General features: G+C 42.0%; 3 protein-coding genes across 4 annotated transcripts in view; all 3 read right to left on the minus strand.

The window, feature by feature from the left end:
• The window catches only part of LOC133545415 (gastrula zinc finger protein XlCGF52.1-like), a 229,945-nt gene that overhangs the window by 130,731 nt on the left and 75,213 nt on the right, over positions 1 to 24,001 (minus strand). The window lies entirely within an intron of this gene.
• LOC133545468 (zinc finger protein 567-like) lies at positions 1,697 to 12,414 on the minus strand. The gene is made up of 2 exons (XM_061891095.1): positions 11,969 to 12,414; positions 1,697 to 3,184 (listed from the first exon to the last, which is right to left on the minus strand). The coding sequence occupies exons 1-2, from the start codon at positions 12,093 to 12,095 to the stop codon at positions 2,094 to 2,096; spliced, it is 1,218 nt and encodes a 405-aa protein (XP_061747079.1). The 5' UTR covers positions 12,096 to 12,414; the 3' UTR covers positions 1,697 to 2,093.
• LOC133545474 (zinc finger protein 239-like) lies at positions 15,010 to 23,964 on the minus strand. 2 transcript variants are annotated; one of them, XM_061891103.1, is made up of 2 exons: positions 23,688 to 23,964; positions 15,010 to 17,377 (listed from the first exon to the last, which is right to left on the minus strand). In XM_061891103.1, the coding sequence occupies exon 2, from the start codon at positions 17,056 to 17,058 to the stop codon at positions 15,874 to 15,876; it is 1,185 nt and encodes a 394-aa protein (XP_061747087.1). In that variant the 5' UTR covers positions 17,059 to 17,377; positions 23,688 to 23,964; the 3' UTR covers positions 15,010 to 15,873. The 2 variants fall into 2 exon arrangements, with proteins under 2 accessions (XP_061747087.1, XP_061747088.1); XM_061891104.1 differs by lacking the exon at positions 23,688 to 23,964 and adding an exon at positions 19,558 to 19,576.

Raw genomic sequence — 24,001 nt, forward strand, 5'->3', positions numbered from 1 at the left:
GTCAGCCTGGCTGGATGTTAAATGTCTGTTGAATATCTAACTTGGAACTCATTTGACCTCTGTTTGGCATTTGGCGATCACTCCAGCAGCACTGAAGGCAGACTGAGTCAAACTACCTTTAGGTAAATGTTGCAATTGTCAATGCCAACAAAGAAATGGACTCAAAAAACGCTATACAAGTTATGGTCGCTTGATGCTAATACATATTGGCTTTGCTATTGACATGGTACTGATTAGCATTAGCAATTTCTCATGACGTTAACACCCACCAAATGTTAATTAAAACTATAAATAAGATGAATGTTAGAATCAAACAGCTGGTGCATAATAAATCCAATATTTACAGTATTACTACTTTTTTGGGCGTAACGAAAAACACTATGAATTTAAACTACAGCCATCTAGCGTACTGGACTTGCAAATGTAAATAAACCTACCTGTAAATGATAATATGAAAAAAAACAAAGGGTAACAAAAGGAACGCAGTTATCAATAATAATTTTGTTTTTAAATGTTGCAATACAAATTTATCACAAACAATTAATATTTTTAACACACACAAAAGTACCAAAAAGTCTTACTGTTGAGGATTGGTATTGATTTCGAGGTAGTGGAATTTGTCCCGAATCGGTTGAAATGTGAACAGTACCCAGCCCTACTAGTAAGTGTTGTTGTACTGGAAACTAATTTACAAACACAACTTCATCACACACAGTACTCCACTATGGAATTGTTGTTATAGTAAATGAAAAACAAATCCATCTTTGTACAGCAATGGTTTGAAAAAGGCATTTGGTCGCTGATGCACTTATTGAGTCAAAAAAATAGTTGATTATTTGAAGATTTCATTAAGTACAACCTGGAACAAGAAAAATACTCATAACTTAAAAGTTTCCATTCTTTCTAAGGCAAAAGAGTTAATTTAAGAAAAAAAGGCGGAATTGACCACTTAAAGTAATATTTTGGATGTTGTTTTGCAACTGGATACAACACTTGTTCGTTCTGTTTTAGGGAAACAAAATGAAAAGTTTATTTTAAAAATGTATGCAAAGTAAATCTCTGTGGGATGATGTGCAATATTGGCTTTTGCCTGACACTCCAAACATTGACTGATATTGATGTTGTTTTGGGGATGTTAAAAAAAAAAAAAAATGTTTAAAACACAATACTGGATTTATTTGATACATCCACAAATGTAAGTTTGTAAAAACAAAACTATCTTTTCACAACAAAAAAAAATCTGCCATTTTCTCTCACTTTTATACTGCATAAAGGTCTGGAGACATACATATAAAACAATCACAACACAATCATCATAATACAGAGTAATAAGGATAATGAATAAAATAGATTATAGAGACCCAACAATTGATTCAAGAGGACACACATTTTAAATTTGTATATAAGACAACTGTTCAAATGATGTATAAAGTAAATAATAATATGCTTCCTGAAATGGTCCAGAAGATGTTTCAGATGTTAACCAGTAAATATGTATATCATATAAAGATGTGAACCAGTAAATAATGTATATCATATAAAGGTGCTAACCTATGGGATTATTAACAATTAGAAATAAAATATGTAATACATCAATATTTCATATGAATAAGTCTAAAATTGCATGACGAATATATGTGTGTGTGTGTGTGTGTGTATATATATATATATATATATATATATATATATATATATATATATATATATGTGTGTGTGTGTGTGTTTACATACACACAAAATGTTTATTGCATGTAAAAGAAGTCTCGTACCGTTTACTCTCACCATTTCGGTCAAATTGTTCTGTCCATTTTTTAATAAAAGTACACAATGTTGCATATTAATACATGTACTTGACTGAAAAAAGCACTAAAATAAAATATCTAATCTATAAATGTAGAAGCATATTAAAAAGATTGGTACACAAACAACGTCACGCATGTTATATGTGCTGATGTTGTAGAAAGTCAAAATTAAAGTCTGGACAGTTTATTTCAAATCCTGCAGTTTCATTTGCTGCTGCTGTTCTCACCAGCACACTTGTGTTTCTCACACTGGTACTTAGAAGAGAATCTTTCACCACACACACTGCAACTCTACACTTTCTCTCCTGTGTGTGTTCTCATGTGTGCTACAAGGTTTGATCGTTCACCAAAGCTTCTGTTGCAGATTGAACAGGAATGTGATTTTTCACCAGTGTGTATTCTCTTGTGTCGTTTCAAATGTCGACTTTCTTTAAAACCTTTACCACAGATTGAACAGGAAAAAGGTTTTTCACCAGTGTGTGTTCTCATGTGTACTTTCAAATATTGACTTCGTGTAAAACCTTTACCACAGGTTGAACAGACAAAAGGTTTTTCACCAGTGTGTGTTGACATGTGTTCTTTTAAAGTGTTGCTTTGTGTAAAACCTTTACCACAGATTGAACAGACAAAAGGTTTTTCACCCGTGTGTGCTCTCATGTGTACTTCCAAATGTATACTTAGAACAAAATCTTTACCACATACTGAGCAAGAAAAAGGTTTTTCACCAGTGTGTGTTCTCATGTGTACTTTCAAATGGGGACTTTGTACAAAACTTTTGCCACAGATTGAACAGAGAAAAGGTTTTTCTCCAGTGTGTATTCTCGTGTGTACTTTCAGATGACAATGGTATTTAAATGTTTTGTCACAGTGAGAACATGTGAAGTGAGTGTTGTCAGTGTGACATGTCTTATCATCTTTAGAGTCTTCATCATCAGTGTCAGGAGAGTGTGACGTTGTGTCCTCACTATCTGATAGTGGAGCTAAGAGCTTGTCTGCTTGTGATCCTCCACAGTGGTCTCCATCAGCTTCTGTCGTCGTGTGTTGTGTTGAGCTGCTGCTTGGAGGCTCCCCCCCTCCCCTCTCCTCACTTTCACCTTTGACCTCACCATATTCACTCTTCACAGGGACACCAGTCACTGGGAACTCCTCCAGTCCTTCAAGATGATCTCCCTCCTGACTGATGTTGTGTTCCATTGCTTCCTCTTTAATGTGGGGGGTCAGTGAATCTTCCTCTTCCTTTTTACAGGAAAGGGTCTGTGTCAAAGAGGAAAAGGAGACGCCAAAGGGTCCGTGGCACCTGGTCATCCTTTTTGAAGGATCCTCCTTCACCATCCTGAAGCTAGACTCCTGTTTTTCAGGCAGACATTGTTCTTCACAGACATCTGCAGGACACAAAATGACAAACATCCTTGAGAAATGTCCAGATTCAGTCAGTAAGTTCACATGAACATAAAAAAAAAACAAGTTCCATTTTTCTACCGCTTATTCCCTTTTGGGGTCGCGGGGGGCGCTGGCGCCTATCTCAGCTACAATCGGGCAGAAGGCGGGGTACACCCTGGACAAGTCGCCACCTCATCGCAGGGCCAACACAGATAGACGGACAACATTCACACTCACATTCACACACTAGGGCCAATTTAGTGTTGCCAATCAACCTATCCCCAGGTGCATGTCTTTGGAAAAAAATAAGTTATTATATGAATTGGCCTGAAAACTAACGCATTGCTCTTTACATTATTCACAGGACAATAAGACCACTTTTTACAAGGGGTGGACAATATGGCCTCAAATCTATATTGCGATAAATTCCATGTTGCCTGAGTCCAGCTGGGATAGGCTCCAGCTCCCCCTGTGATTTTAATTTCAGTTACTGATTTATAAACTTGGAGAAAAGATTAGGTCGTTTACAGTGTAAATCCGTATTCTGTATTGTTGACTCTGCTATGCCCCAATCTTGTGGTCGAGTTCTCTCCCTGCGAGTGCTGTGATTTGGAAAGGTAATTCTTTTAGCTTTCAGCCCTGAAACCAAAGTAAGGTTTCGTCATTGATCTCACCGAACAGCGTTTGCATGTGCAACCCGGGTGTGGAGGGAAGTTGTGATTAGCACACTGCAGGGAGAAAGATCAACGACCCCGTCTGGGTGGCTGGAGACAGCGCACCCTCAGGCGGGGGCGTGGCATGGGCAGGACGGCGAGACGCAGCTGGCCGTTGATTAGATGTCGCAGGTGGTACGCGCTGATCTAATCAACTGTTGTCTTTAACAGTAAACGGCCAGCGGTGGAGGGACCTGCTGCTGTTGGTGAGACTGAAAAGTCGAGCAGAAAAGCGTGATCCTGAGCAAAACTGTATATATTAAAACTACTGTCAAACCTGAACCACTGGCGTCCAGCGTGCATCTGTGGGAACTGTGAGTAAGAAGCTTACAATTGGCACCCAACGAAAACAAAAGCTGCGATGTCGTCAACAAGCCCCATAGAGGCGCTGGGACAGTTGCTGGCAGAAGTGTCTACCGCTAATCACCGGCAGATGGAGGCGATGCAAAGCCAAATTGCGCAGCAGAGTTCGATTCACAGGATGGTGGAAACAGAAGATCCACACAGTTTCCTGGACATGTTCGAGGCCACAGCCAAGTCATGCGGATGGCCGGAAGAAGAGTGGGCGGTGCGGCTGCTGCCGTTGCTGGCGGGAGAGGCGCAGCGAGCGGCGCTCAGCCTGCCACCAGTGTCCCGGGTGAGCTACAGGGACATGAGGAGGGCGGTGTTGGACCGGACAGGAGGAACCAAAGAAGACCATAGACGGAAGTTTCGAAGCATGAAACTAGGACAAGATGAGCGGCCTTTCGTCCTGGGGCAACAATTAAGAGATGCGGCAACTAGATGGCTACAACCCGGAAGAACCGAAGAGGTGATGGAACAAATAATATTGGAGCAATTCCTGGAGCCGATCCCGGCGCGGACGTCGGCATGGGTCCGCTACCACCGGCCACAAGAGCTAGCAGCGGCGGTAGCCTTGGCGGAGGACCACCTGGCGGTACAGCGGGAGAAGGTTGCCAGTACCGGCGCCGCGCAGAATGCGGCCACCACCAGAGGGAGCCCAGCCGTGGCACAGGCCACGAAATATAAATTTGCTTTCTCCTCCGCAGGGACAGACCGCTGCAGACGCCGCGTCTCCCTCGCAAACAGCGGCTCGAATGTGTTGGAGGTGCGGACGACTGGGTCACCTGCAACGGGAGTGTCCAGCGATGGAGGTGGGGCAGGTGATCCGGGTGGACGACCCTACGGCATCCTCCCCTGGTCCGGGAGAGACATACTATGTACCGGTAAGGATACAAGGGAGTATACACCGGGCGATGGTGGATTCGGGCTGTGAACAATCCATGATTCACCAAAACCTGGTTCGACCCGGGGTATTGAGTAAGGTTACACGTGTGCGGGTTGAATGTGTGCATGGGGATATTCACACATATCCCGTTGTGCCGGTGGAAAATTTTTTCAGGGGTGAAAAACATAATGTTAAAGTGGCTGTAAGTTCGCGCCTTGCGCACCCCTTAATCTTGGGAACAAATTGGTCGGGATTTAAGGGGTTAATGAAGCAATGTGCAGGGGTGCGTTCACGGACGGTAGGGAAAGGGGATACCCGCGCTGTTCTCATCGGCGACGCGATGAGAACAGCGACGGAAGGGGGGCCGGCGGGGACTTCCCATGGAGGTTTCCCCGGTGCTCCGATGGCGCCCCACGGATGATTTTCCATTCGAGAAGTCTCGAGATGACACTTTGCGCGAGACCTGGGACCAAGTGATTGCAATTGATGGGCAGCGGGTTCGCCTGGGAACAACGCGAGACTTCCCTCATTTTGTATTGATTAGGGACAGAATATACAGAGTGAGCCGTGACACTCAGACAGGGGAGGAAATCACCCAATTGTTGGTACCAAAAAGCCGTCGGGAAATGATTTTCCAGGCGGCTCATTTTAACCCAATGAGCCGCCCATTTTTAACCCAATGGGCTATGATAAAACACTTAAACGGATAATGGCCCGGTTCTAGTGGCCAGGCATTCGGGCAGACATGCGCCGGTGGTGCGCGACATGCCCAGAATGTCAACTAGTCAACCCCGCGGCCACCCCTGGAGCACCTTTGAGGCCATTACCACTCATAGAGGTCCCGTTTGAGCGAATTGGCATGGACCTCGTCGGGCAATTTTACCCGAGCACCCAGGGATATCGCTTTGCACTAGTCCTGGTGGATTATGCAACGCCCTATCCCGAAGCAGTGCCACTGCACTCCATCTCTGCAAAGAGTGGAGCACAAGCACTATTTCAAATTATCTCTCGAGTTGGAATCCCGAAAGAGATTCTAACTGACCAAGGCACGTCCTTTATGTCACGCACGTTAAAGGAGCTGTACGGTTTATTGAGGATCAAGTCTATTTGGACTAGCGTTTACCACCCACAGACAGATGGGTTGGTGGAGCGGATGAATAGAACTTTGAAATCCATGATCCGGAAGTTCGTACACGTGGACAAACCAAATTGGCATAAATGGTTGGATCCCCTGTTATTTGCAGTGCGGGAGGTTCTCCAGGCCTCAACAGGATTTTCTCCATTTGAGTTATTGTTCGGCAGGAAGCCGAGGGGGGTACTAGACCTGGTTAAAGAAAGCTGGGAGGAAGGTCCGAGCCCCAGTAAAAATGAAATTCAGTATGTCATGGACTTGAGAGCAAAACTCCACACATTAGGGCACTTGTCACGTGAGAATTTGCTCCAAGCTCAAGAACGTCAACAGCGCCTGTATAACAGGGGAGCGCAACTTAGACAATTTTCACCGGGAGAGAAAGTACTTGTGTTACTCCCAACATCCAGCTCCAAATTACTCGCCAAGTGGCAAGGACCCTTCGTGGTCACACGACGAGTAGGTGAGGTGGATTATGAGGTCAGGCGGTCTGACCGGGGCGGGGCAACACAAATATACCACCTCAACCTACTAAAAGGTTGGAGGGAAGCGGAGCTCGTCTCCATGGTGACGGCGATAGCGGAGAGCGAGGAGCTGGGGCCGGAGGTTCCCCCCTCCCCCCGGCCCTCCCCTCTCCACTGTGATAATCATCTTACGCTGTCCCAGAAAACAGACGTGGCCAAATTGCAGCAACATTTTGCTGACGTTTTCTCTCCCCTGCCAGGTCGCACGACTCTCACCCATCATCACATAGAGACCAGCCCGGGCGTGACGAACACAAACGCAAAGTAGTTTGGGAAGAATTAAAAGCCATGTTGGAATTGGGAGTGATAGAAAGGTCCCACAGTGCATGGTGTAGCCCCATAGTTCTGGTAGGGAAGAAAGATGGGTCTGTACGGTTCTGTGTAGACTACCGCAAGGTAAATGATGTGTCACGTTTTGACGCCTATCCAATGCCCCGGGTCGACGAGCTCCTGGACCGGTTGGGCCCGACCAAAGTCTAGCGGTGGAGGTATGTGGAGGGAAGTTGTGATTAGCACACTGCAGGTAGAAAGATCAGCGACCCCGTCTGGGTGGCTGGAGACAGCGCACCCTCATACGGGGGCGTGGCATGGGCAGGACGGCGAGACGCAGCTGACAGTTGATTAGATGTCGCAGGTGGTACGCGCTCATCTGATCAACTGTTGTCTTTAACAGTAAACGGCCAGCGGAGGAGGGACCTGCTGCTGTTGGTGAGACTGAAAAGTCGAGCAGAAAAGCGTGATCCTGAGCAAAATTGAATATATTAAAACTACTGTCAAACCTGAACCACTGGCGTCCAGCGTGCATCTGTGGTAACTGTGAGTAAGAAGCTTACACCGGGATTTCCACTGGATGTGGAACGGCGGCGACATACTCATTCCGTTTTTGTTTTCAAGTCAATGTGTCAGTTTCCACCACCTGGCTTCTACAGTTAGTGGTTGACACAACAAGGCGGTTTAATTGAGCTAAAATATGCTCATGTGGGACAGGAAGTCATGCATAAACACAAAATTAATGATCTAGTTTACTTTCAAAGTAAAATATTATTTTTAAGGCGGGTGGTATTTTAACACTTTGAAATGTCCTAATGGACATGAAGCCAACTTGTCAAAATTTTGTCAGACCTAATTTCACCTCCTTGACACAAATGGACAAAAACATGCTGATTCTAAAAGGTCCAAAATTAAAAAATCATATAACAGGCATATCCATCGGCAGTTATATGGAGGCCTGTATTATAGTGTTGTACTAAAATGCCTATTATCATCTCCAACATTAAAGTGAGTGTCACTAACACTACTGCACACAGGAAAATGTGTGGAGGAGAATTGCAAGTAGCTGAAACAAAGATTGTGAATGAGTGACAAGAGGCTCTCTTTGTTCATGTAAGTGAAGTGAATTGTATATATATAGCGCTTTTCTCAAGTGACTCATAGTAACACCCAATCTACTGTGGAATAAACATGCTCAGGTGCTGAGAGCAATGCACAGAGTGAGACCTCTTAGTCCAGTTTAAAATCTACAGACCAAGAAGGAAACAAATGGGCATAGCAATGTATTGATGACGGCAAGAATGTGTCCTTGGACAAGGTACTTTACCCACCTGCTTCCAGTGCCACCCACACTGGTTTAAATATGACTTATATAATAAGTTTCACTATGTAACGCGCTCTGAGTCACTAAAGAAAAGAGCTAAATAAATATACTTCACTTCACATAAAAGGGAACCACACTTTATTTATTTTGCCTATCAAGAACACACATTTATTTCTTTTTTTATGCATTCTAAATAGTAAATAAATGCGATCAAAAGTCTGCTAACAATAGAGGCTATTAGAGTCGATATACTCTGCCTACAAATAACTTAAAATTCATCCAAACACCTCCATTAAGGTTTTATGTACATGCGGTAGGTATATATTGGTAGGTTGGTAATGCATGGCATCCTGCCAGCTGCTATGCTGACAGTTATTTTAGTACCTGTCATTAAAGACAAAGTTGGTAAGGTAGGGACTATGGACAATTATCGACCTAGAAACAGCGTGCTATCTAAAGTGCTGGAAAGTGTGATATTATACAGAGTTGGAGATCTTATTTGCACCGCAGACAACCAATTTGGCTTTAAGAGCAAGTACAGCACTGACTTGTGTATTTATGCTTTAAAAGAAGCAGTAGAAAAATTCAGAGTGCAGGGTCCTACAATGTTGGTAGGGTGTATTGATGCATCTAAGGCATTTGACGGAGTCAACCATCTCAAACTCTTCACCAATCTGAAGCATAGGGGTGTTCTGGGTATATTCTGGCATATTGGTACGACAGGCAGACAAAGCAGGTAAAATGGGGGAGTAGTTTATCATCTCCCTTTAGAGTTGGCAATGGGGTACGGCAGGGTGGGCTTCTATCACCAGGCCTATTTAGCCTGTCTATGGATGACCTGTCAAAGCAGTGGGAGAATGCAGAACAGGGTGCATCATGGGGAACACCTTTATCAACCAGTTTAACTACACTGATGATGTGGCCATTATATCTCCCAGTAGTGCAGGGTTCCACCAGCTTCTTAACATATGCTCAGACTATGGAGTCAAGTTTGACATCAAGTATAATGCCACAAAGAATTTGGCAATGATATGTAGGACCAAGGAGGATCAACATCTTAATTTCCCAAGTTTCTATTTGTCTGTGTGCAACAATGTCAAATACTTATGACAAGGTGGAGGATGATGCCGACATGCTTGGACAGAGAAGAATGCTGTATGTCCAAGCCAATATGCTGGTGAGAAAATGTCATTACTGCTCTGATGAAGCGAAGGTGTACTTGTTTAGAGCTTACTACACCCCTATGTACACAGCACCCCTCTGGGTGAGGTTCAAGAAAGAGAGCTTGCACAAACTCCAGGTTGTATATAATGACTGTCTCAGAATCCTGCTCAGAAAGGCCAGGGGTAGTAGTGCCAGCAAGCTTTTTGTGATTTAGGGATAAACACCTTCCACGCCACCCTGAGAATCGTTTTATTATACAGATAACCAATCCCAAGTGTAGTTCTGTTAGGTACCAAAACTGTTTATGGAAACACTGGTATCCATGCCTCACAATGCGAAGGGCCTGGGTTCGGTCCTGGGCTCTGGATCTTTCTGTGTGGAGTTTGCATGTCCTCCCCGTGACTGTGTGGGTTCCCTCCGGGTACTCTGGCTTCCTCTCACCTCCAAAGACATGCACCTGGGGATAGGTTTATTGGCAACACTAAATGGGCTCTAGTGTGTGAATGTGAGTGTGAATGTTGTCCGTCTATATGTGTTGGCCCTGTGATGAAGCTGAGATAGGCTCCAGCCCCGATCCTAATTCCGAAAGGGACAAGCGGTTTAAAATGGATGGATGGATGTTATCTGTGCCTTTAAATGAATGTGTAGAAGCATCCATCTATCCATTTTCTACCGCTTATTCCCTTTCGGGGTCGCGGGGGGCGCTGGCGCCTATCTCAGCTACAATCGGGCGGAAGGCGGGGTACACCCTGGACAAGTCGCCACCCCATCGCAGGGCCAACACAGATAGACGGACAACATTCACACTCACATTCACACACTAGGGCCAATTTAGTGTTGCCAATCAACCTATTCCCAGGTGCATGTCTTTGGAAGTGGGAGAAAGCCGGAGTACCCGGAGGGAACCCGCGCATTCACGGGGAGAACATGCAAACTCCTCACAGAAAGATCCTGAGCCTGGATTTGAACCCAGGACTGCATTGTATTGTGAGGCAGACGCACTAACCCCTCTGCCACCGTGTAGAAGCATTTTAAAGTATATTTTATTGCTGTTTATATTTATTTATGGTATTTTATTTTTTTATTTAGTAAGCACAAACATTGATTTAAGTTTATTCTACAAATGGACTGGGATAGGTAACTATTTTTTACGGGTAGTTAAATTCGACAAAACAAGGACAACCACGCGGTTACAAGTACCAGACGTATATACAGTCGTGATCAATAGTTTACAAACACTTGTAAAGAACATAATGTCTTGGCTGTCTTGAGTTTCCAATAATTTCTACAACTCTTACTTTTGTGTGATAAAATGATTGGAGCACATACTTGTTGGTCACAAAAAAAATTCATAATGTTTGGTTCTTTTATGAATTTATTATGGGTCTACTGAAAATAAGACCAAATGTGCTGGGTCAAAAGTATACATACAGCAATGTTAATATTTGCTTACATGTCCATTTGGCAAGTTGTACTGCAATAAGGCACTTTTGGTAGCCATCCACAAGCTTCTGGTTGAATTTTTGACCACTCTTGACAGAATTGGTGCAAGTCAGCTGTGTTGATTTTCTGACATAGACTTGCTTCTTCAGCATTGTCCACACATTTAAGTCAGGACTTTGAGAGGCCCATTCTAAAACCTTAATTCTAGCCTGATTTAGCCATTCCTTTACCACTTTTGAGGTGTGTTTGGGGTCAATGTCCTGTTGGAACACCCAACTGCGCCCAAGACCCAACCTCCGGGGTGATGATTTTAGGTTGCCCTGAAGAATTTGGAGGTAATCTTCCTTTTGCATTGTCCCATTTAAAGCACCAGTTGCATTGACTGCAAAACAGGCCCAGAGCACAATACTACCACCACCATGGTTCACCGCTTCTTCTCCAGACATATTGCTGAGTAGTGGGGCCTAAAAGCTAATTTTTTGTTTCATCTGAACACAGAACTTTACTCCAGAAATGTTTGTCTTCCTCCATGTGATGTCAAATGAAACAAAAATTGAACTGTTCGGCCACAACACCCAGCAATATGGTTGGAGGAAAAAAAGTCGAGGCCTTTAATTCAAGGAACACCATGCCCACCGTCATTGCTGTATATATACTAACATTGCTATATATATACTGCATATAACGTTGATGTATGTATACTTTTGACCCAGCCGATTTGCTCACATTTTCAATACACCCGTAATAAATTCATAAAAACTTCATGAATGTTTTTTGTGACAACAAGTATGTGCTCCAATCACTCTATCACAAAACAATAAGAGTTGTAGAAAGTATTAGAAAATCAAGCCAGCCATGACATTATGTTCTTTACAAGAGTACATTTTTGACCACAACATCATCTTCACTTCTTATACACAATATATTTAAGAATAGTGTTGATAATGAAACATAAAGTTAGTAAAGATGTGAGAGTAAGAAGTAAACAAACCTGTTCTGTGTAACACAACTTGATGATGTTTCTTATAATAAACATCCAGTAGTTGATGTTGTCGCTCCTTCTCCTCTTTTGTTAGAGAAAGTTCCTCCTCGTACTTTGCCATCGTTCTTTCGCACATTTTCACACAATCACAACACTTTACACTCACATTAGTTCCCTACTTAGCGATGTTTAAATAACTTCCGTGTCTCTTTGTTAGCAGCTAACAAGCTAAGCTAACTAGCCAGCTAAACTAGCTGCAAGCTACCTTAAGTGAAGCTAGCAAACAGGAGAAGTGTCAAAGTGCGCTCAGACTAATGTATCCGGCTACAAACAATTATTAACCGTGTGTACTCTATTAAACAACATATATGTAAGAATACAGTATTAACCGTGTGTATTCTATTAAACAACATATATGTAAGAATACAGAAATATAATGCCCGCGTTTAGGACTTCTCCGTCAGACGCCATCTTGCTTTAACACCCGATCGGTCAAAGCATGCGCGTACTTGACGTCACTTCCGCCAAGTTGTTTTGCCACACTTACTTACCATGGTTCTTTTGTGTCATCTGTATTTCAATAACAATGTCATCATAAACCATTACATACAAAACTAACGTTATTAAAAGATACAGTGTTCATTATGAAACCGCACAGATCTGTACACAAACCTGAAAGATATGTCCAGCAGCTTCAAATGGAAAATAAATCGATGTTTTACTATTTTCATAATTATTTATTTATTTCATCCATCCATCCATTTTCTACCGCTTATTCCCTTTTGGACTCGCGGGGGACGCTGGCGCCTATCTCAGCTACAATCAGGCGGAAGGCGGGGTACACCCTGGACAAGTCGCCACCTCATCGCAGGGCCAACACATATAGACAAACAACATTCACACTCACATTCACACACTAGGGCCAATTTTAGTGTTGCCAATCAACCTATCCCCAGGTGCATGTCTTTGGAAGTGGGAGGAAGCCGGAGTACCCGGAGGGAACCCACGCATTCACGGGGAGAACATGCAAACTCCACACAGAAAGATCTCGAGCCTGGATTTGAACCCAGGACTGCAGGAACTTTGTATTGTGAGGCAGACGCACTAACCCCTCTGCCACCATAAAGCTCTTATTTATTTCATAATTCTTAAAATTTAAAATATTTTTGTTGAGTTACAGTAAGTGCTTTGTTTAAAAAAATCAACATTTCAAAAATAAATGATGCGATGGGAGTTAGTGGCGCCTCCGTGCGTCATTCATTACAATGAAAGAAGCGTAAAAGTGATTCAAATTGTGGCGATACACCTTGGTCATTTTCATATTTTGTTCCCTTTTACTCCGAGGTAAGATATTCTTTTTTCATACATACATTACTAAAACATACAAGTATTTCATTAAGATGGCAGGAGCTCTGTGCTCGTTTCATTTGAATCCCGGAAACTCAGAATTAAAGTCTGATGTTCTTACGACGGAGTAATTCAGGGTTTCTTTACAACACGTAAAATACATAAAAATGAAGCAAAATACATAAAGATGAAGCAAAACGCTTCCATCAAAATCCTGGTTGCATATTTGACCCCGTTCTTGGGAATACTGGTAGATTTGATTGAAGTGTGTTTGCTTTCTTGGCACAGAGCCAGTTAAAAACATTGTTCTCAAATGTTTAGCAGGGTTAAGGTCGAGTCTCTGGAACAGACATTGCTGAAACTTGCCTGAAACCCTTGGAAAGCAGTTTTGTATGTGTGTTTAACATTGTTGTCTTGTCAGAAAACCTGCTTGCGTAAAACGATCAGCCTTTTCACTGTTGATTGGAGGTGAGGCAAAGTCTCATCTGACCAGTAAACTTTTGTCCCAAAAACTGCTCGAACGTGTGGGTGTCTTATAAGTAAATCCTGCTTACAGATGGCAACTTCGGGGCAGGGGCTTCTTTCTTGGTCTGCACAGTCTCAGTCTATGACCGTGTAAAACTGCTTTGAGTTCAAGCACTTCGCGGGCTTGAGGTTTGACAGTTTCCAGCCTGTCACTAAACATCCATCCATCCATTTTCTACTGCTTATCTCTTATAACTGGGAAATTCAACGCATGAGCCGGCTTTTCTCATGACGTTAACACCTCTAACTTACTTAATGAAAACTATAAATAAGACTTGTGAGTAATAAGTACAATATGTACATTATTAACACTTTTTGGGGCGCAACAGAAACACTATGAATTCACACTACCACCATCTAGCGTATTGGACTCGCAACTGTAATAAACTTACTTGTAAATGATACTCTGATAATAAAACAAGATGTAACAAAAGGACAACATTTATCATAAACTATTTTTTTGAATGTTGCATTAAAAATGGAGATTTAATTATCACAAACAATCAATATTATTAAAACACACAAAAGCACCAACAAGTGGGATCGTTAAGGATTGGTATCGATTTGAAAGTACCGGAATTTGTGTCGCGTTGGTTAAAAGGTGAACAATATACATCTGTACCAGCAAGTGTTGTTGAACTGGAAACTAATTTACAAACATAACTTCATCACACACAATAATCCACTATGGAATTGTTGTTATATTAAAATGAGAAACAAATCCATCTTTGTACAGCAATAGTTTGAAAAAGGCATTTGGTCGCTGATGCACTTATTGACTGATAAAAGTATTTTATTATTTGAATATTTTATTAAGTATGACCAACAAATAGACCAAAAACATTTTTTAAAAATTATAACAGCTTTCGTTCAAAATATTCTAAATAAAGCATATAATGTTTTTCAGAACTATTTTCTAATCATTCTGGGCTTTTGGTCAATAGACACAATATTACAGGTTTGAAACTCTGAAATTAGACAATTCTTTACTATTTCTTTATTACTGTATTTTATCTGGAACAAAACAACAAATAAAAAATACGAATAACTTGAAAGTTTCCATTCTTCCAGAAGCCAAGGAGTTCATTTAACAAAACAAAAAACCCTGGAATTTACCACAAAAAATATTTTTTACAATATTGTTTTGCAATTGAAGACAACGCTTGATCGTTCTGTAATAGGGGGAAAAAAATAAACTGTTTATTTTGTGAATGTATGCAAAGTATTGATCGAAAGTAAATCTCTGTGGGATGATGTACAATATTGGCTTTTGCCTGACACTCCAAACTTTGATTGATATTGACATTTTTTGGGGGATGTTTATTTATATATATATAAAAAAAAAACTTTAAAAAAGTTTAAAACACAACAATGGGGAGGTTTTTTTTTTAATCCATAAATGTATGTTTGTAAAAACAAAACCATCCTTCCACAAACAATTCAGCCATTTTCTCTCACTTTTATAATGCATAAAGGTCTGGGGACATACAAATGAAACAATCACAACACAATCATCATATTACAAAAAAAGAGTAATAAAGATAATTGATACAATGGTATAGAGACCCAACAAATGATTCATAAAGTCACACATTTTAAAATTGTATAAAAGACAACTGTTCAAATGATGTATAAAGTAAATAATAATATGCTTCCTGAAGTGGTTTAGAAGATGTTTCCGATGTTAACCAGTAAATATGTATATCATATAAAGGTGCTTATCTATGGGATCATTAACAATTAGAAGAAAAAAAAAAGTAATACTTCAATATTTCAAACAACTATAAAAAAAACACTTTTATAATTGAGTCTAAAATTGTATGTTGAATATATACACACATACAATGTTTATTTTATTTAAAAAATGTATTGTACTGTTAACTCTCACCTTTTCAGTCAAATTGTTCAGTTATTTTTTTAAATAAAAGTACACAGTGTTGCATATTAATGTGTGCACTTGACTAAAAAAAGCACACAAATGTCATACATTATATGTGCTTATGTTGTTAGAAAGTGAAAAATTAAAGTCTTGACAGTTTATTTCAAATCATGCAGTTTAATTTGGTGCTGATGTTCTCACCAGCACACTTGTGTTTCTTACACTGGTACTTAGAAGAGAATCTTTCACCACACACACTGCAACTCAAAACTTTCTCTCCTTGGTGTGTTCTCATGTGTACTACAAGGTTTGGTCGTTCACAAAAGCTTCTGTTGCAGATTGAACAGGAATGGGATTTTTCACCAGTGTGTGTTCTAGTGTGTACTTTCAAATGTTGACTCTCTGTAAAACCTTTACCACATATTGAACAGGAAAAAGGTTTTTCGCCACTGTGCGTTCTCCTGTGTACTTTCAAATGGTGACCATGTGTAAAATCTTTACCACAGGTTGAACAGGAAACAGTTTTTTCACCAGTGTGTGTTGTCATGTGTACTTTCAAATTGTTACTTTGTATAAAAACTTTACGACAGATTGAACAGGAAAAAGGTTTTTCGCTACTGTGCGTTCTCGTGTGTACTTTCAAATGGTGACTATGTGTAAAACCTTTACCACAAATTGAACAGGAAAACGGTTTTTCACCAGTGTGTGTTCTCATGTGTACTTTCAAATATTGACTTTGTGTAAAACCTTTACCACAGGTTGAACAGGAAACTATATTTTCACCAGTATGTGTTGTCATGTGCACTTTCAAATTGTTACTTTGTACAAAACCTTTACCACAGATTGAACAGATAAAAGGTTTTTCACCAGTGTGTGTTCTAATGTGTACTTTCAAATTGTTATTTTGTACAAAACCTTTACCACAGATTGAACAGATAAAAGGTTTTTCACCAGTGTGTGTTCTCATGTGTTCTTTCAAATGGTTACTTAGAACAAAACCTTTACTACAGATTAAACAGATAAAAGGTTTTTCTTCAGTGTGTATTATCCTGTGTAACTTCAAACTCTGACTTCGTGTAAAACCTCTTCCACATATTGAACAGACAAAAAGTTTTTCTCCAGTGTGTCTTCTCATGTGTGTTTTCAGATGACAAGGGTATTCGAAGGTTTTGTCACAGTGAGAACATGTGAAGTGAGTGTTGTCAGTGTGACATGTCTTATCATCTTTAGAGTCTTCATCATCAGTGTCAGGAGAGTGTGACGTTGTGTCCTCACTATCTGATAGTGGAGCTAAGAGCTTGTCTGCTTGTGATCCTCCACAGTGGTCTCCATCAGCTTCTGTTGTCATGTGTTGTGTTGAGCTGCTGCTTGGAGGCTCCCCCCTCCCCTCTCCTCACTTTCACCTTTGACCTCATTACCTTCACTCTTCACAGGGACACCAGTCACTGGGAACTCCACCAGTCCTTCAATATGCTCTCCCTCCTGACTGATACTGTGTTCCTCCTCTCACTGTTCCTTTTCCTTTTTACAGGGAAGGGTCTGTGTCAAAGAGGAAAAGGAGACACCAGAGGGTCCGTGGCACCTGGTCTTCTTTATTGATGGATCCTCCTTCACCATCCTGAAGCTGCACTCCTGTTTTTCAGGCAGAAGTTGTTCTTCACAGACGTCTGCAGGACACAAAATGACAAAAGTGCTTGAGAAATGTCCAGATTCAGCCAGTAAGTTCACATGAACTTAAAGGCCTACTGAAACCCACTACTACCGACCACACAGTCATATAGTTTATATATCAATAATGAAATATTAACATTGCAACACATGCGAATACGGCCGGTTTAGTTTACTAAATTGCAATTTAAAATTTCCTGCGAAGTGTCGTGTTTAAAACGTCGCGGTATGATGACGCATGCGTTTGACGTCACTAGTTGTAGCGGACATTATTTTCCAGCCCGATCCAAGCTATAAGTAGTCTGCTTTAATCGCATAATTACACAGTATTCTGGACATCTGTGTTGCTGAATCTTTTGCAATTTTTTCAATTAATAATGGAGAAGTCAAAGTAGAAAGATGGAGGTGGGAAGCTTTTAGCCTTTAGCCACACAAACACAGCTGGTGTTTCCTTGTTTAAAATTCCCCAAGATGAAGCTTTACTATGGATCAGAGCGGTCAAGCGAACATGGATCCCGACTACATGTCAACCGGCTGTTTTTAGTGAGAAAATTGTGGTAATAAGTCGCCTCTTACCGGAGACATCAGCGGAGCGTCCTGCTGCAGCTGCTGGGACTTCCCTCAGAGACTCTGGCGTCAACACACCCGTGGCCACACTCCTCCGACTTTCAGGTAATATTTAATCCCACTAAAACACTAGCAACCCAATAGCAGATAAGGGATTTTCCAGAATTATCCTAGTAAATGTGTCTAAAACCATCAGAATCGCTCCCACTGCAATCGCCTTTTTTTTTTTAACTTTCTTTTTTTTTAGTCCTCCACTCTAAATTTCTTCATCCACAAATCTTTCATCCTCGCTCAAATTAATGGGGAAATTGTCGCTTTCTCGGTCCGAATAGCTCTAGCTGCTGGTGGCTATGATTATAAACAATGTGAAGATGTGAGGAGTCCTACAACCCGTGACGTTACGCGCATATCGTCTGCTACTTCTGGCAAAGGCAAGGCTTTTTTATTAGCGACCAAAAGTTGCGAACTTTATTGTCGATGTTCTCTACTAAATCCTTTCAGCAAAAATATGGCAATATCGCGAAATGATCAAGTACTAGACATAGAATGGACCTGCTATCCCCGTTTAAATAAGAAAAACTCATATTAGTAGGCCTTTAAAAAAAAAATTATCATATGAATTGGCCTGAAAACAAACACACTGCTCTTTAAAACATTATTCACAGAAAAAGAAGACCACTTTTTACGAGGGGTGGGCAATATGGCCTAAAATCTAAATTGCCATAATTTTGCTGCTGCCTGAGGACTACTGGGATAGGCTCCAGCGCCCCCTGTGATTTTAATGTCAGTTACTGATGTATACACTTGGAGAAAAGATTAGGTTGTTTACAATGTAAATCTGTATTCTGTGTTGTTGTCTATGATATGACGCCGTCTTGTGGTCAAGTTGGCTCACTGCGAGTACTGTGCGTTGAAAGTGTATTTCCTGTTAATTCGTGCTTTGAGCCCGAAGTAAGGTTTCGTCATTGATCTCGCCAAGCAAAGTTTGTAAGTGTAACCGGGGATTTCCATTAGATGTGGAACGGCAGCGCCACGGCGACGGACTCGTTCCGTTTTTGTTTTCAAGTCAATGTGTCAATTTCCACCACCTGTCTTCTAAATTTAGCGGTCGCCACAACAAGGTGGTTCAATTGAGCTAAAATCTGCTCGTGTGGGACAGGAAGTCATGCATAAACACTAAATAAATTATCTAGTTTACTTTCAAAGTAAAATATTCTGTTTAAGGTGGATGGTATTTTATATTTTGAAAAGTCCTAATGGACATGAAGGCAACTTGTAAAAAGGTTTTCAGACATAATTTCACAAGACATCTGATTTTACAACGCCTAAAATTAAAGAATCATATAACAGGCATATGCTGGGTAGCGAGATGGGGGCCTGCACTTCAGCCTTGTACAAACCCCGTTTCCATATGAGTTGGGAAATTGTGTTAGATGTAAATATAAACGGAATACAATGATTTGCAAATCATTTTCAACCCATATTCAGTTGAATATGCTACAAAGACAACATATTTAACATTAGAATTTGATGCCAGCAACACGTGACAAAGAAGTTGGGAAAGGTGGCAATAAATACTGATAAAGTTGAGGAATGTTCATCAAACACTTACTTGAAACATCACACAGGTGTGCAGGCTAATTGGAAACAGGTGGGTGCCATGATTGGGTATAAAAACAGCTTCCCAAAAAATGCTCAGTGTTTCACATGAAAGGATGGGGCGAGGTACACCGCTTTGTCCACAACTGCATGAGCAAATAGTCAAACATTTTAAGAACAACGTTTCTCAAAGTGCAATTGCAAGAAATTTAGGGATTTCAACATCTACGGTCCATAATATCATCAAAAGGTTCAGAGAATCTGGAGAAATCACTCCACGTAAGCGGCATGGCCGGAAACCAACATTGAATGACCGTGACCTTTGATCCCTCAGACGGCACAGTATCAAAAACCGACATCAATCTCTAAAGGATATCACCACATGGGCTCAGGAACACTTCAGAAAACCACTGTCACTAAATACAGTTTGTCGCCACATCTGTAAGTCCAAGTTAAAGCTCTACTATGCAAAGCGAAAACCATTTATCAACAACATCCAGAAACGCCGCCGGCTTCTCTGGGCACGAGATCATCTTAGATGGACTGATGCAAAGTGAAAAAGTGTTCTGTAGTCTGACGAGTCCACATTTCAAATTGTTTTTGGAAATATTCGACGTCGTGTCATCCAGACCAAAGGGTAAGCCAACCATCCAGACTGTTATCGACGCAAAGTTCAAAAGCCAGCATCTGTGATGGTATTGGGGTGCATTAGTGCCCACGGCATGGGTATCTTACACATCTGTGAAGGCACCATTAATGCTAAACGGTACATACAGGTTTTGGAACAACATATGCTGCCATCTAAGCGCCGTCTTTTTCATGGATGCTCCTGCTTATTTCAGCAAGACAATGCCAAGCCACATTCAGCATGTGTTACAACAGCGTGGCTTGTAAAAAAAGAGTGTGGGTACTTTTCTGGCCCGCCTGCAGTCCAGACCTGTCTCCCATGGAAAATGTGAGGCGCATTATGAAGCGTAAAATACAACAGCGGTGACCCTGGACTGTTGAACGACTGTTTATATCTACATCTAACACAATTTCCCAGCTCATATGGAAATGGGGTTTGAAATAGAACCATTTTAAAACAGACCCATTGCCTCCTTGCTTGGCACTCAGCATCAAGGGTTGAGGGTTAAATCACCAAATGATTCCTGAGCGCGGCCTCCGCTGCCCTCACCTCCCAGGGGTTGAACTTGGGGATGGGTCAAATGCAGAGGATCATTTCACCACACCCTGTGTTTGACTACCGCTGGGACCTTAACTTTTACTTACATAAGGACTGTGAATGATTCCAAAAAGTGCAGTTCCCCTTGAAATTAGAAAATAGAACAACAAGATATCATGTGAAGTGAAGTGAATTATATTTATATAGCACTTTTCTCTAGTGACTCAAAGTGCTTTACATATCTAGGTTACATTTATGTGGGTGGCACTGGGAGCAGGTGGTTAAAGTGTCTTGCCCAAGGACAAAACAACAGTGACTAGGTTGGCAGAAGCTGGGATCGAACCTGGAACCCTCAAGTTTCTGGCACGGCCACTCTACCAACCAAACTATACCGCCCCAAGTAACAAGAACATAATATATTAATAATAAAATGCCTCAAGGTAAATGTGATGAATTCATCTTAATACTGTCCTTTTTGGCTTTCCCTTTTAAAGGGCAAAGTCCTCACAGGGTCTTTTGTCCTAATGACTGTCTGGTTCAAGTGAGAAGATTATAATTTAGAAAAACAATTTATTTACAAAGGTACTAGGATAAGTCGCTCATTTTTACAGGTAGCTAAAGTTGGGATATAATTAAGATAATGAAGGATGGAGTGATTAAGAAATGTTTAATATAGATTAGAATAGGCCGTGCAACTAATCATGTGTCCTGAGTTCCAGTTGAAACTGGGTGCAAGTTCATGCCCACACACTCTTATCGCCCACATTCTTGCCACTGTTTACGTAGCTTCTTGGCCGAGGTCTGAAGGACAACACCAGATATGAAGTCAGAGTCCAGGGAGAAAAAAAGCACCAGTCAATATCTCACAGAAGGAACCTTCCTGGTGTTCCCTGACGCCACGACCACCAAGCTGCGACACCACCACAAAGGCTCCTCCATACTCGTGCTCGTACCACCTGGCTTGGTAGGCTCGTACCCGCCTACCAAGCCAAAGACTTAGGTCCAATGACAAGACAGGGTGAAGCTGCGGCCGATTGGACTGACACGCAAATACCACATTTTCACCACTCCTCGTTGTCGCTTAAAAACATAGCTATGGGCTGCACTTTGGACACACCTGCTGTAGGCTACGAGGAGCTAGCAGCTACAAAACAGCTAAGCTAAAACAGCACATTTAAGTATATCAAATAATTACAGTTGCTTAATACGTACACAAAGTCTCCAAAACAGAAATCTGATAGAAAGTATCCAGTAACAAACGTGTCTGCAGCGTTCAACTTTCTGCGCCATGAGCTTGACTTAATGAATTATTGTGGCCACTAGGTTAAGTTAAGTTAAAGTTGAAGTACCAATGATTGTCACACACACTCTAGGTGTGGTGAAATTTGTCCTCTGCATTTGACCTATCACCTTGATCACCCCCTGGGAAGTGAGGGGATCAGTGGGCAGCAGCGGTGCCACGCCCGGGAATCATTTATGGTGATTTAACCTTGTTGTGAAAGATCAAATCGAACAATTGCAAAAGCATCTGTCATGAGGTTAGTGTTTTTTATATATTTGTGTCAATATGTATAAGCATCCTCAGCCTTCCCGGGAAGGTCTATTCAGGTGTACTGGAGAGGAGTTTATGCCGCATAGTCGAACCTTGGATTCAGGAGGAACAGTGTGGTTTTCGTCCTGGTCGTGGAACTGTGGACCAGCTCTATACTCTCGTCAGGGTCCTTGAGGGTGCATAGGAGTTTGCCCAACCAGTCTACATGTGCTTTGTGGACTTGGAGAAGGCATTCGGCCGTGTACCCCGGAAAGTCCTGTGGGGAGTGCTCAGAGAGTATGGGGTATCGGATTGTCTGATTGTGGCGGTCCGCTCCCTGTATGATCAGTGTCAGAACTTGGTCCGCATTGCTGGAAGTAAGTCGAACATTTTTCCAGTGAGGGTTGGACTCCGCCAAGGCTGTTCATAACTTCTATGGGCAGAATTTCGAGGCACAGTCAAGGCGTTGAGGGGATCCGGTTTAGTGGCTGCAGGATTAGGTCTCTGCTTTTTGCAGATGATGTGGTCCTGACGGTTTCAACTGGCCAGGATCTTCAGCTCTCACGGGATCGGTTCGCAGCAGAGTGTGATGAGAATCAGCACCTCCTAGTCCGAGTCCAAGGTTCCCGTCCGGAAAAGGGTGGAGTTCCCTGCCCCAAGTGGAGGAGTTCAAGTACCTAGGAGTCTTGTTCACGAGTGAGGAAAGAGAGGATTTTGAGTTTGACAGACGGATCGGTGTGGCGCTGAGCCGGAAGGCAAAACTCTCATTTTACCGGTCGATCTACATTCCCATCCTCACCTATGGTCACAAGCTTTAGGTTATGACCGAAAGGACAAGATCACGGGTACAAGCGGTCGAAATAAGGCTCTCCCTTAGGGTAAGAAGCTCTGTCATTCGGGAGGAGCTCAAAGTAAAGCCGCTGCTCCTACACATGGAGAGGAGCCAGATGAGGTGGTTCGGGCATTTGGTCAGGATGCCACCCAAACGCCTCCCTAGGGAGGTGTTTAGGGCACGTCCGACCTGTAGGAGGCCACAGGGAAGACCCAGGACACATTGGGTAGACTATGTCTCCCAGCTGGCCTGGGAACGCCTCGGGATCCCCCAAGAAGAGCTGGACAAAGCGGCTGGGGAGAGGAAAGTCTGGGCTTCACTGCTTAGGCTGCTGCCCCCGTGACCCGACCTCGGAAAAGCAGAAGAAGATAGATGGATGGATGGATGTGTAAAACAACCTGATGTTTCTTGAAAACAGCGTCCAGTAGTTGATATTGTCACTCTTTCTCCTCTTTTGTTGGACAAAAATCCTCCTTGTACTCTGCTATCGTTTTTTTTGTTTTTTTCTATAATCACAAATATTTCTTCAACGGCAGCAGTTAGTCGCTGAGTCACCAGCACGCACATCATTTGTAAAGTAGACATGTTCACACAATAAAAACACTTTACACTTACAATGGATCTCTGCTTTGATGTGTCGATCACTTCCGCCTCTGTTTGTTAGCAGCTAACAAGCTAAGCTAACCAGCAGGCTAGGCTAGCACGTATAAGTGCACACAGACTAATGTATCCGCATACAAACAATAACGACGTTTACTCTGTTAAACGACACACATGTGCACATGTACGTTGTAATTAAGACCAAGAAACCATAAGAACCAAAACAACGTATTCTCGGTCAGACGCCATCTTGTTTTGTTCTTCCTCCTGTGTGACGTCTTTGAGGTGTTCTCAGCCGCGGAACAAATGTTGGCCAAACACGTGTTTCA

Source organism: Nerophis ophidion, linkage group LG28 (assembly GCF_033978795.1).
Source record: "Nerophis ophidion isolate RoL-2023_Sa linkage group LG28, RoL_Noph_v1.0, whole genome shotgun sequence".
Taxonomy (NCBI): domain Eukaryota; kingdom Metazoa; phylum Chordata; class Actinopteri; order Syngnathiformes; family Syngnathidae; genus Nerophis; species Nerophis ophidion.

Bases quoted from the DNA above. Each gene is read 5' to 3' on its own strand.
- LOC133545468 (XM_061891095.1), bottom strand. From the start codon at position 12,095: ATGTGCGAAAGAACGATGGCAAAGTACGAGGAGGAACTTTCTCTAACA. The intron at 3,185-11,968 runs GTTTGTTTACTT...TGTGTCCTGCAG, and splicing joins AGTTGTGTTACACAGAACAG to ATGTCTGTGAAGAACAATGT.
- LOC133545474 (XM_061891103.1), bottom strand. From the start codon at position 17,058: ATGACAACAGAAGCTGATGGAGACCACTGTGGAGGATCACAAGCAGAC.